This window comes from Andrographis paniculata, unplaced genomic scaffold, assembly GCF_009805555.1.
Source record: "Andrographis paniculata isolate CXL003 unplaced genomic scaffold, ASM980555v1 Contig37END, whole genome shotgun sequence".
NCBI lineage: Eukaryota > Viridiplantae > Streptophyta > Magnoliopsida > Lamiales > Acanthaceae > Andrographis > Andrographis paniculata.
In genome coordinates this window covers 1,987,074-2,005,490 of record NW_026137570.1, presented here as the reverse complement: position 1 = coordinate 2,005,490, position 18,417 = coordinate 1,987,074, and the positions used below count along the sequence as shown (strand labels likewise).

The following is an 18,417-nucleotide window of genomic DNA, read 5'->3' as shown; positions in this document are numbered from 1 at the left end:
CAAAAAAGAAATGGACAAATTATGTGGGACGGACGAAAATAAAAAATAAGGACAAATTATGTGGAATGGAGGGAGTATATATATATCAAAATTAATATATATATATATATATATTATTGTTACTTTCTAATTCAAACACAAAATGTGTATATTTGTTTATTATTATTTTATAAATATTGACTTTATTATACCTTTATTATGCGTTCCATTCTAAGGATTTTGGAAAACTTCTACTATTATTTATATATTTTTTTAAAAAAATATTAAATTAAATATTTATTCCGTCTCATTGAAAGATTATTATTTTTTATTTTCGTCCATCCCAAAACAAAGTTATTATTTCATAATTTAATAATTGTATTACATATCTAACATAATAAATACTCTTTCAAATTACAATATATTACACAAATGCCATTACTTTTATATTACACCGTATTAATAGAGATATTTTTTTTTACTACAATCCAACATAATATTAATATTCAAAAATTTATATGCAAAAACAAATGTCACCCTTCCAATGAGACATAGGGAGTATATATTTTTTATTATATTATACTAAAAATTAATTTTATATTCATAATATTAGCTAATACTTATTTATATTACATCATTCAATTATTCTGATTTAATTGTTTACTATTAAAATTTCAACCCAAAATTCAAACCTCCGAAAGCACATTTAAAATACTTTTAAACTGATATTTATTTATATTAATATTAATATATTAAATTTAAATATAAAAATAAAAAATTAAATTTAAATGTGGTGTTTATTTGAATTTTTTTTAAAAAAATAATATTTTTATATAATGTTTTGTGAAAAAATTAATATATTTTTTATTAAAATTTGTGTAGAATGAATAATATTATTTTGATTTAAAGTATAAAAGAAAATTCTTGTTATAGTATTATTTAAAATGATGTATACATTTTTGGGTATATTTTAGGAATATTATTTTTAACTTTTTGTGTTTTATTTTTAACTTTTTGTGTTTTAATTTTAAGTTTTAACTTACATAATAATTAGATGTGATATTTTTTTATGAAAGTAAATATTAATATAATAGTTCCAGAGAATATATATATATATAATTAAATAAGCATTTTTAAAATTTTAAAAAATAATAATAAAAAGAACAATATTTTTATTTTATTCTAAAGAATATTTCACCACTCTACGTGTGGAGTGTATTTTTTTAAACTTATTTTGGGTCAGCATAATAATTTAAAAATATGAAATTTTATTAAAAATATATTTGAAGGTAATTAGAAAAATTTAATGGTAATGAAGAAAAAAAATATAAATGATATATAACAATAATAATGACATATACCACCGGACTGTTTCTAATCGAACTTTTTTCAGAAACACATTGAGAATACATTTTGAAATAAATAATTTAGTAATTGTACTACTTACCTAATATAATAAATATCTTTTCAACTTACAATATATTACACAAATGCCATTACTTTTACATTACACCATACTAATAGAAATACTTTTGTCTTTTTTACTACAATCCAATATAATACTAATATTCAAAAATCTACTGCAACAAAACAAATGCCCCTTTCCAATAGGAAGAACGGAGTATTTAATTTGTGTTCTTTCTATTTTCGTTTCATATATATTTTTCCAAAAAATTAATACACTATATATATTGATTATTTTTATATTATTTACACAATTTTTATATTTTATATAAAAAATTTCACTTATAATGCCAAATAAATAAAAGCTATTTATGTAAACAAAGAATTGGTACTTGAGAAAGGGTTAGTATGATGCATTTCACTTTGGTTCTATTTCTAAGATTGTATTTAGAAATACATTTTGAAAGTGTTTTAAAATTTAGAGAATGATAAAATATTGAATAAATTATTTAATATAATGTAAATAAATAGTCCGTCCGTCCCATGTAATATGTGTGTATTACTGTAGACACGATAATTTAGGTAAAGTATAATTAGTAAGTAATTAAGAAGTGTATTAGTAAATATAATTATTAGTTAGTAAAAATAATTATTATTTAGTAGATTAAGATCGAGATAAGTATAAATAGTTTAATTAAAATTAAGAAAATTATAAAATTTTAAATTTAAAATGCGATTAAAGTGCATAATTATATTTCCAAAAATAGTAAGGACAAGTTACGTGAGACGGACGAAAATAAAAAATAAGGACAAATTATGTGGGACGAAGGGAGTATTCAATACTGATATTTTGCATAAATAATCAGAAATTGTTTGATTTTATTTTCTGCTATTAGTTTTCACTATTCATTTTTAATAATTTATTATTATTTTTTTTAAAACCAAAGTATCACATGATATATCTACTTTCAATTTTAAATTGCAACCAAAACGTTGTAATATTTTAAATATTAAGTAAAATATCAAACAAAATAGTAATTAATAAAAAATATTTACTCCATTTGTTTCAGATCCTATAGACCAATTAGTTAGGGACATAGTATGTTAAATAATGTAAATTAATAAATTATTGATAATAAATTATGATATTATTTTATTATTTTTATACGAATAGTATTGTTGATATTTTAATTTTTTTTTAACGTTATATTTTAATAAAATATATAATAGAATATTATTTTATAGATAATAAAATTTTATATTATACAAATAAAAAATTATATTTATTCATTTATAATTAATTTAAAACTAATTTTATAAAAAAATAAAGAGTTTTAAATATATCTAAAAATATTTGTTAATTGAAGAGAAATAGAAATAAAAAAAATTATGTAAATTTTATGTATAGAACAATATTTGTTAAATATATTTAAAATAAATAAATTTATTAAAAATAAAAATAGAAATATTTCATTTTTTATGTAAAAAAAAAAAAGAAAGAAAAATGGATAAAATAATGTGAAAATACAAGGCAACCAAATTAATTTTGAAAAATTTCATACCCACAGAGGCAAAGGGCAAAATAGTCAGACGCAAGGGCAAAATGGTCATACGAAATCAAAATATTATCCGGGTTGGGTCATCATATTCGGATCTTCCCGTTTCCGTCGTCTTCTTCACCTATTCAAATTTTCGGATGCTCCAAAGTCCAAACTCTCTCTCCTCCCCCGCTCTCTCTATCTCTCTCTTCTGTCAAAGAGCAGTCTCTCCGGTCTCGATCGTACGCATCGCGAATCCGCATCTCAGTTCTTATTCTCTCGAATTTCAAGGCTCCGCGCTTATCTTTTTCCCTGATACTCAAGCTTTTTGCTCTACAGGAGGCCAACGGTTGTTGTGGTGGAAATAGGAGCGGAGGAATGGAGGAACAAATGGCGGTGGAGGATACTGCAGCGAAGGAGGAGGTTGAGGTGGAGGATTGCTCGTTCACGGTTTATGAAATCGATTTTGACTACGAATTCGACGCCCCCCGCTTTTTCGACTTTAGTCAAGAAGAGTTGCCGCTGGGGGCTCGCCAAGCGGAAGCCTGGTTCAACTCCGCCAGAAGCTATCCTCCTTCTCGTAATCTTCGTTTCGAACTCTCTTATCGTAATCTGAGATGTTTCTGATTGCTTATTTGCCGTTGTCTTGAAGTGTTTGGTTATATTTGTTCGCTTTTACCATTTGGTGTAGAACTGTGGTGAAAGTGCGCTATCTATGGTTGTTTGTCAGAGTGATTGAGCCTTGTGTGGATAGTGATGCGAGTGTATGATTAAGATTTTAGTTTTCTGATTCACATTGTTCCTCTTTTAAAGTTGCAAACGCATTGAGACGAAGCCGTTTCGTATCTTCGTGGTAAAGGCAAAAATCACCGACAGTTTCTCATATGGTTAGTCAATTGTGGTGGGGCATTTAGGGAATCAGGTGGTTGTGTTAAAAGGTTAGGGAGAAAGTGTGTAAAACTGCATGTGGCTTATAAGTTCAGTTGGTGTGAGTTAAAACTTTAGGTTTGTGAAGATTGCTTTAGTATCAATTTGAATGCCTTTTTTTCTCATTGCATTATGCGGCACTATCCTAACTTTTGTATGGTTGGTGAATTTTGCCATAGCTTTTGTGTGCAAGCTAGTTCCAAAGGAGGTTATCTTGAAGGAAAACATACAGGTCTCTCCAAAATCTAAAGGCAGGGAAGAAATTTCTGCAGAGAGCATGGATGACGAAGGTAATATTGGCTACATCTCCGTAGTATATTTTCTTGATATAGTTCTATGCACGTTGATAATCCTTGCAACTTTTCCTGATACGTCTAAGGTGCGGAATAGTATTGGTTCGATGAATTTATTATACATAAGGTTCTTCAATATTGTAAATGGGCTTTAGTGTGGTACCTGACAGGATTCAAAACACTCTTGTGGTCTTTCTCATGGTGTATTTGAATCACTTCGTTGAGATCTTTTTAGAGTTTGTGAGGATGTTGATATTTTATAGTAGTATCCACTATTTAAAAAAGTATGTTTGCTTGAGGGAAAAACTTAGATTCTGAGATTGTGAGTGCTAACTGCTAAGGGTTTCAGAGTTGCTTTTGTTGCAAATATCTTTATGATTGCTTTTTCACGGCCCACATTTTGAGCATCCTGATCTAATGCTATTCCCAACAAATTAATGGCGGTGACAACAATCCTCTCATCTGTTAAGTTGTTCAAAGGAGCCATCATAAACTTTTACTTGGGCATATGATTGTGTATGATGTGTGGAAATATTGATCACTTGGTTCAATGCTGTTGTTGTTCATGAGGTGAGAATGTAGAAAATGTGAATAGTTACAAATTCTATCATATTGAAATTACCATATTCGGTGTAAGGGTGATGTGGGCCTGTCTTTATTCTTGGGCTTGGTCATTGGATATCGAATCAGCTCTTTTGTTCTTGATAGAAAGTGGTATTGTTCTGCCAGATGTGCCTAAATCTTGAAACTACGTTATCAATGAAAGTTGGAAGGTTTACAGTGTTCATTGATTACAGTGAAGTGTTTGTGTCAAGGAAAAAAATAGACTTGTGGATTGTGTGATATTCAGGAGCTGTGAGAACTGCCTCTGAAGGCACAAATTTCGCTGGTTACTATTGTGTTACTTAAATACTGAATCTTGCAGTAGAAATTGACTGAACTTGCGCTTGAAAAAGACATCACATGCATCAAAAAGGATATATGCTAAATTGGTCCCTGACAACAGGAACTGGAAGTGTGTTGGATGGAAACCGTACAAACAATCGAGGACAGAGGCTGGTTAGATTTTGCTTTTAATACAGACTGTTGTAAGTTTGAGTGGTTGTAAATTACACAAAGGAGATGGGAAGAGGGCATATAGATTTGGATTTGGAACTATTAGAAAAAAACTGGATTTCAGTTAACACTTTAGTACAGAATGACATAGATAAAAGGATTCAAAAACTGAATTTGTAGAATGGAGAGTAGCTGAAGAATGAAGTTGTTTTTGTTTCCATGACTAAATTTTTTGCAAGCAATATTGTATCTATGATTTCAAAGTTGTTTTCGTTATATGGTAGTCGCTCTTATCATTAGACTAGGTAAATGTGATATCACCTACTCAGACTCACATTTTTCACATTTCTAGATGGACACAACAGGCAGATTTCGACCACACAGCATGACAACAGAATAATGTTCAAGAATCCTACCGAGCAGTCAACCTCAGGTTGTCTTTCTTATTTTTTTATAATGTAAAAGGTTGAAATTTATGTCACAATGTTTTTCCAATCTTCATTTGGTGCATTGCTTGTATATCAACAATATAAACAGCTGTTATTCTAATGGATCTCCTATCATCTATAGGTTTAACCTTTCACAGTCACACGGAAAACAGACCTGATTCAAAAGCTCAGTTTTCCAAAAAGCCATCTTTCCCTAGGTCTTCATCTTTAATGATGCCAACAGCAAGTCATCTGGCCAAGCAAAATCATCCTTTTCGATCTGGTCATTCTAGGTGATTGTTTCTTATTAATTATCAAATATTAACTAGATGTTATAAGAGCATTTACAAAGAGAAAACCTGTGGTGTTTCAAATTTCTTGTGCTTGCTATACTAACTATAGGTATTTTAGAAGGAAAAAAATTAAGATTTTCTTGGTCTTTGTTTCCTTGAACAGATACTATTATTTTGCAACATGATCATATCCTACATTCTTTTATAGCCCCAATATTTTATTGATTAATGTTGTTTGAGCAAAAGTGAATTTCATGCAATTGATTGGTATATTATTTCTACTTTAAATGCTAGATCAATTTTTGAGAAAACCAGTAATAATTCAATAAGCATGAATGGAGTTGAGAATCAAGCAGCAAAAAGACAAAAGCTCGAGGGGGGTCTTCTGCGAAAGGTATAGATTATTTTACTGAATAGTGAAGTTCTATTACTTCTCTGATTTAGGTTTTACTTTTTCATACTCAAATGACTTGTGATGGTTTGGTGGATATCTCAAGTGCACAGTAAGAATCAACATTACTGTCATTCTTCACGTAAACATCATGATGTTTAGCATTGATTCCTATTATCATCAAATATAGCCCGGTTGAGGAAATTTTTACTTGTTGCATGCTCCCACATGGAGATCAATATGACTTCACATTTGTTTTTCAGTTTCTAAAGTTTCACTCATAACAACAGGTTGAGGGTGCATCACAGCTGCAGCAAAATAATTTTGTTCACAAGCTGCCTAAGCGGGTATGTTCTCATTAATAATTTCACCTGCTTAATGCAAGATTCTGCATTTGAAATGAAGTTTATTTCTTTTCATATTTCAATATGAAAAATCTGTTACTATGCCGGATATGTAGTATAGGTGTCTTTAATGTTTATTTATTATTATTACCTATTGATGGGGAAGCTAAGTAAAGGGCAATCGATTTTTAAGTTTACTGCATAGAAGTGGCATAAGTTTATTTTATTGTTTTGACAGGAGGGATTAGTTGATGGAAACACAGCTCATACAAGGCCAAGGTTCACAATTCCTAGGGAGCCAGATCTTGAAACGGCACACAGGGCTCAAAGGATAAGGTTTGCTTTATCCACTTATTTGCTAACTATTCTTACTGAAAATATGCACCTGTCCTATTTCTAAATTTATGAGGTGGTTGGTCATAAAAGATCTTAGGTTGTCATAACGTCCGCAAAGTATGTATGGTATGATACTTATTACAAATTTAATCAATGTGATATTTAACATTTTATTAAATATTTATGCATAAAAAAAGCAAAATGAGACCTAGAGTAGGATTATATATATTTATATGTCTAAAATGTATGCACTATGTTTCAAAAAGCTTAGGGGTAGCTTATATGTTTTTACCTTAGAAAGCTCCAACAGAACTCATTAATGAAACTTCTAAGCTCTTTTATTTCTTTTCCAAACAAATAAGTGGTGTTTTAACTCTTAAACTATGTACAGGGAGTTTAGAAGCTGAGCCAATGGCCCATTACGTGAAAAATGCATTATAATGTTGGATTACATTTTACTGAAATGTGGATTTAATTATCCTCTTTGATCTTAAAATTCAGGTTCAGGCCAAAGAGTTCTAAAGAAGCTGAAAAGGTGACATCGGCGGTCGGGGGATTCAAAGCTCTCCCACTAAACAAGAAGGTTAGTATTTATTTTGTCTTAAGTGTGATATCACTGCCTGCCAATATAATTTGCTACATGGATCTAATTTCTGTACTTTCAGGTTTTTGAAGCACCTTCATGGATTCCAAAGAGAAGCACCCCTTGTTTACCAAAATTTCAAGTTAGTGTACTTGGGATTTAATTGAATTCCTGGATTATTTCCATGGGATGAATTTTTGATTGAACTGAAATATAATCTGAATTTACTTGGTGGCTTTTATGTCAGGAATTTCACTTGAAGACTTCTGAGAGGGCTTTGCAACACAGCTCCACTATTTCAAATTCCAATGCCCCTTGTAATCAATCTGATAAGGTTAATAAAGAAACACTTGGAATATTATAAATGTGCAAAATATTATAATAAGGTCACGAGCTGGCTTAAACAATGCTCATGGCGAGACATTTATCTTGCTCCTTGCTATGCTTTTCTGTTATAGGACTTACTCAGAGGGGTGGTTGACATTATATAATTTATTTATTTATTTTAATCAAAATTTCACTCCCCCATCAATACCTTGTTGCAGGTCTTGCATAAACATGCCAATAGCTTACTATCTGAGTTCGGAAATAGAGAATGCTCCCGGTAACCAATAATATTATCCTTGTCAATTGTTCCTTGTTGACATTCTCTGATCTTATTTGCCATGTCTTTTAGGTTCAAACTAAAGTCCACTCTTGCTTGAGCATAGGCCTTCCATTTATTTTGTATTTTCACAAGCTGTTGTTTTAGCCTCTGATAGGTGTGTTGGAATATAGTTACAAAAAGGGTTGTCATGATGCTGAAGCTCATTATGGTGCTTGTTTTGTGCCCTTTCTACACAATTCTTCGGAAGTTTCTTTGTTCAACATTTTCAACCTTTGGCTATCCTTTTATGCTGGGACTTGATTTTATTCGGTGCCTGCACTTATTTTTTTTACCAACTTTCATGCTCCGTTCAGTAGACTAATTTTGAAAATTTCAGAACAAACACTCTAATTACTTCGAGGCCGGATGATGGTGAGTCTTCGCATTGCTTTAAAGCTCTGGCCCTCAATAAGAAGGTAACCTTTAGAATGCAGTTTCCAGGTTGAATTTTTGCAAACATTTGGAATCACTGCATATATATATATATATATATTCTATTTCAGATTTTGGAAAGCAAGGGGGATGTTGGAGTTTTCCGAAATAATAAGAAGGAAGCTACAGTTCCAATGGTAGTTGTTGATCTACTGTTATTTTTTGTACATAGTTTTTGTATATATATTCATTTTGAAATGCCATAAATACCTTTCAGGAATTCGATTTCCATACGGGGAAGAGATCTCAATACAATCCTCCAGTTGAACTTTTCAGCAAGGTGCTCTATAATTATTATTAGTTTCAAGCTTAATATTATGCTCCAGATTCTCCTGAAGATATTTGACTTCCATTCCAGATTTTCTTATCACAATTTCATCATTCATTCAATACTTGCTAGTGAAGAGAACACATTTCTTAACATAATTTTTTTGTTTGTTCTTGAACCAGCTTTCCGTGACATCCGATGCGCAGCGAACTGCTAATTTTGAATCCAAATTGCAACCTTCTATCAACCGAATGTTGAAGGTTCTTGAACATTCTTTACATATTACTAACTGTAAGCATTATTGTGAGATTTTGATTGAATGGACTGATTTTTTTAAAGGGCACTAAAGAGAATAGATGGGATTGCTCCCAACAAGGAAACGAGGTAAATAAATTTGGCTTCACACTTTCCTATTTAATTCTAATATTTTCTGGCGATCTACATCTGGTTTTTCAGCATCATTTTTCAGTTACAAATCGACTGCAACTGTCGTTTGATTACAGATAAAACAAACTTCTTCGAAACTGCCCCTACCAAGTGGGATGCAACAGCTCAATGCCGCTGAGGGATCAAATGGAGTTCATATTGCTGCTGGAAATAACTGGTAATGGATTTATTCAATGCCAACTCTTAATTCTCGCTCCCCGATTCCCTTCCTTACGGTAAATCCATGTGGCAGGAGTAAGAACATCCGGTGAATCCCAGACTACGCTTCCAATGCGACAGTAGCAGCAGATCAGCATGAATGGAAATAGAATACTACACAAACCTGTTAAAAAAAAAATCAATCCCATTTGCTGGGATGCATAGTTTGGTTTCTCTAGAAACTACTCCTGAAGATTACCTTTATACCGGAAAACCTGTGTGGTATTATCACAGGTTGATTCCGACCCATGGAATATACAGTACAGTTCAACACAATCCCATGGGTTCTTGAAAAGAATTTTGCGAGAAAAATGTATATATAGAACATGCTGATGCAGGAGTAATTGCTGCTATATTCTGAAATAGGACTAATTTTCGTCTGAATGAGCCTCACAGGCGGTGCTATGACAGTTGGAAATATATTACACACACAAATATCTCTTATTCGTAGCTATAATATGTGCTTGACTGTGTTTTTCTTACTCCCTGTATTTCTCTGCTTCATTATCTCTCACCGAATTGTGCTTTCCATTGCTTTGTTTTCCCCAGCGCCTTATGTCATACATCTTTTTCAGAGGTTTCTTCTCCTTGCCTAGCTTTCGCTCTGTTATGGCGATGGCGAGGTCATTAGGGAACAATGTCTTCCACACAAAGGCGTGGAGGAGCGTGGAGACAAGCAGAATGGAGACCATTGTTGATGACATGAACGATAGAAACAAAGCCAGGCCTTTCGTTATTATAGAAGGTACCTGTTCTGCATACTTGATTGTCGCTATAGAAGCTGTTGTCATCGGGAAGGTGTACGACCACCATGCTATTGAAAACCTGTCGAAATTCAGGCAATCCAGGTTAGTGATCGGATTCATTTTATACAGCTTGAGTTAGAACTTTCGCTTTCAGTCTTATAGATTCTTTTCTAAGTTCGGGTATAAACTATTTTGGTTATTTTTGGCCTAAACTTGACTCATTTGCCGTAGTTTTTGGTACTATTGATTTGATCTTCTAAGGATAGAGGCTTGAATTTGGCGCGCTTATTACGTGACTAGTTAGTATGATTTTTCATCTAGATTTACCATTTTTGTCGAAGAAATTTCGAACATAGCTTAAGTTAGTATGATCCTCGAGTTGAGTTTGGCTTATTTAACAGGAGAGAGGAAAAATTACTTGAATCCGCGGAAGAAGTTGATGCGGACGACGAGTGAGCAATACAAGAACAGAGCGATGAAGAAGCACGTCCTCGCCAGCCCGTCGAATTCGCCATAAACCGCTCCCCAGGCGATGCTCGCCGCAGCTGGCGTAGCGATGAACATGGAGTACACCGGGTGGAGCTCCTTGGGCAGCGCCTCGCTCGTCGGCAGCCTCTGGTACAGCGTCACAAACACCACGAGGTAATGCGCGAACCCGATCGCCCACAGGAACTTCCCCGCTTCCCCCCACCCCACCTTCGCCGCCAGGATCGCGCCCACGAAGTTCCCCACCACCGACAGATGTGACGAAGGGTTCGCCACCTTGCTCAACCGCCGCTTCCCCCCCGAAAGCCACTGCCCGTAGATTTTTAAATCGAGGAACACAACCGGCGCCATGAACACGCACCACACGGCCGGGTGCATCCTCTCCGAGTCCATGCACGGCGGCACGCCTATGGATAGGAACATCCCGACCACCCACGGCGCAAAGAAGAAATTCACCCGAACGGGATGAAAATACTCGCGCTTCACGGCCTCGAAGTAGAATACGCATTTTAGCGTGTATGCAGCGAACACCGCCGCCAATGCCGATAAGGCGAGCGTCCAGATGACGAGGTTGATCAACGGCGTTATGTGAAGAAATTCCATCGACGGGCTCGTCGCCAGCGCTCGCCAAAGAATCGCCTGGCTGCTCAGCCCGAGACACATCCCGAAGCAGCCAATCGGGAATCTGAGCAGGAACGGCCATTTCTCGTCCTTTGGTAATAGTATGTCCTCTGATTCCTGCGATTTTTTAAGATTCAACATTCGATATTCATCATCGATCTCTCGACTAACATTGGAGTTTTAGGCGTACCTTGATTTCGTCGAGTTCAGGTCCTTTAAGAGCGGCGAAGTATCGCCCCGCCGGAACACTCTTGTTGACGCCTTCGCTGGGAGCGCCCCCGGCGACGTTCCCGTCGGCGTTGTTTTGTTCGAAATCGAGCATCCCGCTATCCCGCCTCGACGGTAACTTCGAGTTCTGCCGGACGAGCCCCGATTTCGTCCGGAAAATATCGAAGTCTCCTTTCCTCTCGGTCATCGCTCCCGCGTTGTATCGATGCATGGTCCCGAACCCGCCGAAACTCTTCCCGCTCCTCGGCAACGCTTTCCTCTCGGTGCTCTTCTCTCCATTGAGCGCCGAAAAACCCGTCTCGAGCGACACCTGACGACTGAAACTCCGGTTGTTGTTAGGCCTTTTAGAGTCGCGAGGTTTTATCGGTTTGTTGTTTGCGCTCCGCTTTTCTTTGTTTTCGGCCATCTTCGTGTTTTTGTTTGTTTCGATCTTTTCTTGCTGCTGTTGTTGTTGTTGTTCTTCTTCTTCGTCCTCTTCGAGCGCTTGGTGGATGTCGACGTAATGTGCGGTGGAAGGTCTTTTCGAGATCTCCCGCATTTCCATGGCTGTTGTTCTGAGTTGAATAGAGATGAGTAGAGTTTAGCGCGTCGGAGATCGACGGCGTTGCGACTTAAGTTTTTATACGTGATTTTATTAGGAGATGTGGCTGTAAGTAAAAGAGATTTGTGAAAGAATCACGGGAGTTAGGACGTACGATGAAAAACTTGGCTTCCATAATCAGCCGATGCTGTAAAGTCGTTATAGAGTAAGGTGTGTTTTCTCGTGACATTTAGGTGTGTTCATCAACTAATTAATTTTGCAATTGGAATTAAATCCCTCTTGTTTCTTGTGATAGTTTAGGAAAATAAGAGATGATTTGTAGGTATATATATACATAATGGTCAAACATGATTTTCGTTACTTACTTTGTCATAGTCAATGTTAGAGCTGGTAATTTCGTATAGGGTTTGTGTGAGTGTGTTTCTTTTTGTTGAGTTTGGAAACTTTTCATTTGAGTTTGGTATTACAATAATCTTTGATACAATATATTGTGAGAGAAAAAAATGTATTTTCTTTCGAGAAACGCAGATTCTAAATAATAAAATTTTTAAAAATTTGTGTAAGAAACATACCCTAAATGAGTGAACTAATTAACCTATTTATCCATTTAAAACATTTCAGTGTGTTTGTCTGGGGATTGGATTTTAAATTTTCTATTCATCCCTTTTTTTTTTTTTCAAAAACATCAAATCAAATACCTATTTTTTATTTTTTATATTATACTAAAAATTAATTTTACATTCAAAATATTATATCAACATCCATTTATATCATCTCATATAGTTATTCAAATTCAAAATTTTTACTATTCAAATTCCAACTCAAAATTCAAACATTCATACAAACACATCCTAAATTAATTAAAAGATCTGACGCGAACTTATAAAATTTTCTATAATTTAAAGCCCAGAATTAAACAATACCCAAGTAACCAATGAAAAAACAAAAATGGAATGTGTTTGTCTGAGACTTTGAATTTTGAATTGAAATTTAAATAGTAAAAATTTTGAATTTAAATAATTGTATAATGTGATATAAGTAGATGTTTGATGTTACATTTTGAATGTAAAACGAATTTTTAATATAATATAGAAAATAAAAAATAGTGTTTAAATTTGATATTTTTTAAAAAGAAAAATTTGACGAACAATAAAAATTTGAAAAAATCTAGCAGAGAAACACACCCCAAATGTAATCATACCTGCCAATAAGTTGAAAATATACACATTCTATACCGTTGAAAATTTATTAGATTAAAATCATTTTATATAATAATTAAATCAATTAATATTAATATATTATAATTGAATTGTCATATTGATTTCGAGTCGATGGCCTCAATCTTCAAAATTTATATTCGGGGCCATCAAAATTTACAAACGGCTTTGTCTATATTAAAATATCAATAGAGATTCCCCTCAACTCATCCGTCATCAAAACTCAGGACTTACTAGTCAACTTAGAAATATCTCACCACTCGTTGTACAGATGTTTGACAATAAACTTGAAAATATAAGGATATGTGTTTACTTGTAAATATTTTCATTTTTTTCATAGTGCAAGCCGTTCCTGGGACCGGGCGATAGGGGCGACCGTCCATGGCCCAATTTAATTTAGGGCTTATTATTTATTTATGTTATATATAATTATTTATATATAAAAATTATTTGACATTAATGTATTAGTACAAAAGCATGGTTTGGTGGTTAAGTTCTATCTATATTATTTTTTGAGGTTTTGGTATTAGTACCTAATTTTTGTTTTAAGATTGTTAATATTAATACTATTATTGATATTTTATCTAAAAATTCTAAAAAAATTATTTTATTAATAATTTATGCTCTATTATAAGTAAAAAATAAAATCAGAGTAGATCATTTATATATATTTATGGATTTTCTATTTTTGTTTTAATTATTTTTTTTTGCACTAAAAAGATAATAAATATTAGACAAAATTATTATTATTATTATTAGGAAAAATTATTAATAACTGATCATGATTTCGAAACTCAGTGTAAATCCTCTATATACTTTTAAAAATAGCATGAACCACCTTATACTTTTAAAAATAGCATGAACCCCCTTATACTCAGGGGTTTAATATAGCGTTTCTTAAAATATAGGGGAGCCTTACGCAATTTTTAAAATTTATGCTAGAAAATATATATATTTTTTAATTTATATTTTATTATAGGTAAAAAATATTATATATATATATATATTTAATGGCCCCTAATTTTTATTTCGCCCCTGGCCTTTCGAAAGTCAGAAACAGCCCAGAGTGCAGCCATCTCAATTTCTCTTTCAAAATATTTAGTATCTGTTTATACCATAAAATATTGCCTGACAAACATTGTTCGAATAAAAATATAAAATTTTTAAAAAGTAAACTAAACACATTTTAAAGGGCTTATTTTTTCTTAGTTTTGATCATAAAAACGGTCACAAATCAAACCCCTACACCACCAAGTCATCCCTTACGGGACTATAATATTTTTTTTTTTATCTGAAAGATCAGGGATTTTAGATATAAATAGTGAATAAATAGTAGATACAAAATACTCCGGGCATCCCCGGAAAATCAACCAAAGCTAAGGCCTGGACATACAAATAACGAAATTAAGGTCTGCACGCAGGCAAAGACGGACAAAAGAATCAGGGGATTTCTATCGTGTAGTAAAGGTCAAAAATGGGAGAGCCCCAATCTGTGTTCCAGCAGATTAATTACAAAATATTTGCAATAATAATAATGGAAGATGTAGGCACTCGATCCCCGTAAAATCTAGTGGGTAAAGAAGCTGGTTTTCCAATTTGTAGCAGCAAAAACTGAGCAGCTGCACTCAAATGCACTTTCCTGTCAATTCAAGCAAAATCTGGTGCAAATAGAAATCTTATTACCAATTTGTAGCAGCAAAACACCGAGCAGCTGATCTCGAGTGCACTTTCCAGTGGCCAGCTTCAGATGTCTGGTCGATCCTGTTATTGTTATGTAAAGTAGTTCTTATCATGTTTTAAATATTGTTTTGAAATAAAATAATATTCTTAAAAATATAAATATATTTAGTTTTTTTTTTTTAACTAAAAATGGCGGGAAGATTAAAGAACAATCTAATCCTATTTTATATATTAGTATGTTTGTTTTGAAATAAAATAATATTCTTAAAAATATAAATATATTTATTTATTTTTTAACTAAAAATGGCGGGAAGATTAAAGAACAATCTAATCCTATTTTATATATTAGTATGTTTGTTTTGAAATAAAATAATATTCTTAAAAATATAAATATATTTAGTTTTTTTTTTAACTAAAAATGGCGGGAAGAGTAAAGAACAATCTAATCCTATTTTATATATTAGTATGTTTGTTTAGTGTTTTGATTTAAAGTATTTGTTTATATAAAATATAGAAAATTATGTCGATAATATAAAAAAAAATAATAATATTTTATGTTGAATATTAATTTTTTTTTAAAAAAAATTGAAATATATATTAAAAAATATATTGAAAAAAATTGAAAAAACAAACTCTATTTATACAAAATATAAGAACTAGATTATTTAAAATATTATATAAAAATTTACTTATTATTTAAAACATCATATTTAACACCTGTATATCTATATTGTATTGTTTAATCTTTATTACAATTTATATTCAAGTACTTTAAAAACATATAAATGCAAGCTTATTATTTGGATATATTTTACAATTGTTTCATAATTTTAAATATTAAAACTTTAAATTGAAATAGAGGCAATATATATATACACTTTTATTAATACTCCAAAACTTTTATAACTTTTTCCTATTTACACTCTTTTATTATTTTAAATAAAATTTATAAAGATTATTACAAATAAAAAGTAAATGCAAAACTTGTCAAAAAAAAAATTTATTAAAATTATAATACCTAAAACTCATGCCAAAATAAAATAAAAAAAAGAAAAGAAAAGAAAAGTAATGAGACTATATACTTTTAGCATAAATTTGTTTTATAAAATTAGATGGAAATTGTACATAAATATATTTATGTATTTATTTAATGAATATTAAACACACATTTGTTCTCTCATATTCAAACTATTCTCAATTTTATTTTATTTTTTTAAAAAAATCATAGTATATTTTTATCATTCGGTGCGTTTTACTTTAAATTTTTTTTTTTCATATTCTAGTAAAAATAATTATACATTAATATTAAAATATCTTTAATTTTTATTTAAATTACAAATATATTATTACACATACAGAATCTGTTACATACACATATTAACCAGTAATCTACTACAAAACTTCAAATTGTCTATTTGGAGCGAAACAAATGAAGTATTTTTTGTTATTAAAAATATAATAATATCTTCTCTTTTTACAAAATATTTAAAAAATAATATAAATTAGTTAATTCGAATTATTTTTACAATTTTTTTTTAATAATTAACAAACAAATTCTATAAATTATAAAAATACCCTAGAAGAACAAAATCATTGTGAATATGCTCTCAAAGTAGGCAAAACTTTTTTTAAATGAGTATTCAAATGAGACAATGGCAAGAAACAAAAATTATATATATATATTTAATAAAATCAAATTTTTGTCACAAATTCTTCTTGTGTTTGCCAAAGCATAGATTGTTTCGATTTGCATTGTAAGTGACAATATAATTACATTTCGGAAATTCCAATGTTAGCCGGCTAAGTGTTCTTAAATTTTATGTCCTAACACTCATTCATTAATTCACAATCTTTCTCTCTATATATACACACCACACTCAATCGAATCGAAATATCTTCTAACTCGAAGAACTAAGTAAATCGAAAAAGGTCTTAAAACATTTACTTAGTTCTACAATGGCCTCAATAACTTTCTTGGTTTCGATTATTATCGCGGTGGCCATTGCCCCGACTATGGCCGTTGATTATATGGTCGGAGATGACGCTGGTTGGAAAGTCGGCGTAAATTATACCCAATGGGCCGCTGGAAAAGATTTCCGCGTTGGAGACACTCTCAGTATGTCTTTTTTTTTTTTTTTTTAAATGTCATATCTGTTAGATGTAATATTTTGTATAAAAAGTAAGTATTGTATATGATACTTTAAAAAATAAAAAATAAAATTGAGAGATTAAATAGTGAAAAGAAAAAACTAAAAAATAAAAAAATGTAAGAGAGAAATTTTTTTCCTTTTTTTTCTTTCAATTGTAATATTACTATCACAACTCTTAATGTGCAAAGTTTTCGGTAAAAATATGAGTGTGTTTACTTGTATAATTTTCTACCTGATTTTATTATTTAAATTTTTTTTTAAAAAAATATCAAATCAAACATTTACTTTTTATTTATTCTATTATATTAAAATCAAATTTTACATTCAAAATATCACATCAATACATATTTATATCATATCAAACAATTATTTTAATTCAAAATATTAATATTCAACTAACTTTGAATTCATACTAATTATAGGAGTTATGAATATAAGTTATGCTTACATTTAACATTTATTTACGTCGCACATCAAATACTTGTACTTTATTAAACTGTATATTATCTCCAAAACTTTCGAAAACTCCAAAATACTTTCAAAATATATCTAAACAGACTTTAATTGTTGTTCGTGCAATTTAGCCGAGAATATAAAAAACTCTTTCGTATTTTTTCGCAGTGTTCATGTACACAGAAGGAAAGCACAACGTCTACAAGGTTAACGGATCCGACTTCCAAAATTGCAACCCCTCGACCTCCTTAGGGGGGCCTCTTACAAGCGGAAAAGACTCTATTACCCTCGCAAAACCCGGAAAAAAATGGTACATCTGTGGCGTGGCAGACCATTGCTCGAAGGGGATGAAGCTCGTCATTACGGTTTCCGATGCCTCGGCACCGGCCCCGGCCCCCATCCCCGGAACACCGGCCCCCGGGACTTCGTCTGCCGACAAGATTGCGCGATCTTTTATGTGGATTGTGGCCGGCGCCATTGCCTATTCGATGCTTTTGGCTTGAGTTATCTTGAGAAGCTCTCTTTTATATCGATCGAATTTTTTCTAAGTTCTTTTTTAAAAAAAAAAAAAAAAAAAAAAAAATTGTATTTGGAGGTTGAGGGTCTTATTTTTCTCTTCTTGTTCTAAATAAAAAGATGAGAGCTGATTACATTTGTTTTTGGAATTGAATGGTGATAATTGTTGTGTAATAAAAGAAGTTTGCAATGATATAAGTTTAAAAGAATTATCTC

At 31.7% G+C, this 18,417-nt stretch overlaps 3 protein-coding genes across 4 annotated transcripts; 2 read left to right on the top strand and 1 right to left on the bottom strand.

Moving 5' to 3' along the window:
• Window positions 1–3,092: 3,092 nt before the first annotated feature.
• LOC127250663 (protein TPX2) lies at window positions 3,093–9,735 on the top strand. Its single transcript, XM_051274046.1, has 19 exons — window positions 3,093–3,163; window positions 3,261–3,501; window positions 4,028–4,138; window positions 5,550–5,630; window positions 5,768–5,918; window positions 6,213–6,312; window positions 6,600–6,656; window positions 6,892–6,989; window positions 7,491–7,572; window positions 7,655–7,714; window positions 7,820–7,906; window positions 8,118–8,176; window positions 8,556–8,634; window positions 8,722–8,787; window positions 8,868–8,930; window positions 9,101–9,178; window positions 9,258–9,302; window positions 9,422–9,522; window positions 9,598–9,735. The coding sequence occupies exons 2-19, from the start codon at window positions 3,300–3,302 to the stop codon at window positions 9,614–9,616; spliced, it is 1,539 nt and encodes a 512-aa protein (XP_051130003.1). The 5' UTR covers window positions 3,093–3,163; window positions 3,261–3,299; the 3' UTR covers window positions 9,617–9,735.
• Window positions 9,736–9,844: 109 nt separating this feature from the next.
• On the bottom strand, window positions 9,845–12,342 carry LOC127250662 (guard cell S-type anion channel SLAC1). 2 transcript variants are annotated; one of them, XM_051274045.1, is made up of 4 exons: window positions 11,607–12,342; window positions 10,728–11,533; window positions 10,313–10,388; window positions 9,845–10,167 (listed from the first exon to the last, which is right to left on the bottom strand). In XM_051274045.1, the coding sequence occupies exons 1-4, from the start codon at window positions 12,186–12,188 to the stop codon at window positions 10,156–10,158; spliced, it is 1,476 nt and encodes a 491-aa protein (XP_051130002.1). In that variant the 5' UTR covers window positions 12,189–12,342; the 3' UTR covers window positions 9,845–10,155. The 2 variants fall into 2 exon arrangements, with proteins under 2 accessions (XP_051130002.1, XP_051130001.1); XM_051274044.1 differs by having other exon boundaries at window positions 9,845–10,388; window positions 11,607–12,337.
• Window positions 12,343–17,038: 4,696 nt separating this feature from the next.
• Window positions 17,039–18,188, top strand: LOC127250702 (blue copper protein 1a-like). Its single transcript, XM_051274107.1, has 2 exons — window positions 17,039–17,198; window positions 17,854–18,188. Exons 1-2 carry the CDS (start codon window positions 17,039–17,041, stop codon window positions 18,186–18,188), a joined length of 495 nt encoding a protein of 164 aa, XP_051130064.1.
• Window positions 18,189–18,417: the final 229 nt, after the last annotated feature.

Bases quoted from the DNA above. Each gene is read 5' to 3' on its own strand.
- LOC127250663 (XM_051274046.1), top strand. From the start codon at position 3,300: ATGGAGGAACAAATGGCGGTGGAGGATACTGCAGCGAAGGAGGAGGTT. The intron at 7,715-7,819 runs GTTAGTGTACTT...CTTTTATGTCAG, and splicing joins CTTGTTTACCAAAATTTCAA to GAATTTCACTTGAAGACTTC. The intron at 9,303-9,421 runs GTAAATAAATTT...GTTTGATTACAG, and splicing joins GCTCCCAACAAGGAAACGAG to ATAAAACAAACTTCTTCGAA.
- LOC127250662 (XM_051274044.1), bottom strand. From the start codon at position 12,188: ATGGAAATGCGGGAGATCTCGAAAAGACCTTCCACCGCACATTACGTC. The intron at 11,534-11,606 runs GTACGCCTAAAA...AAAAAATCGCAG, and splicing joins CTGAACTCGACGAAATCAAG to GAATCAGAGGACATACTATT. The intron at 10,389-10,727 runs GTAATTTTTCCT...GAATTTCGACAG, and splicing joins AACTTCTTCCGCGGATTCAA to GTTTTCAATAGCATGGTGGT.
- LOC127250702 (XM_051274107.1), top strand. From the start codon at position 17,039: ATGGCCTCAATAACTTTCTTGGTTTCGATTATTATCGCGGTGGCCATT. The intron at 17,199-17,853 runs GTATGTCTTTTT...ATTTTTTCGCAG, and splicing joins CCGCGTTGGAGACACTCTCA to TGTTCATGTACACAGAAGGA.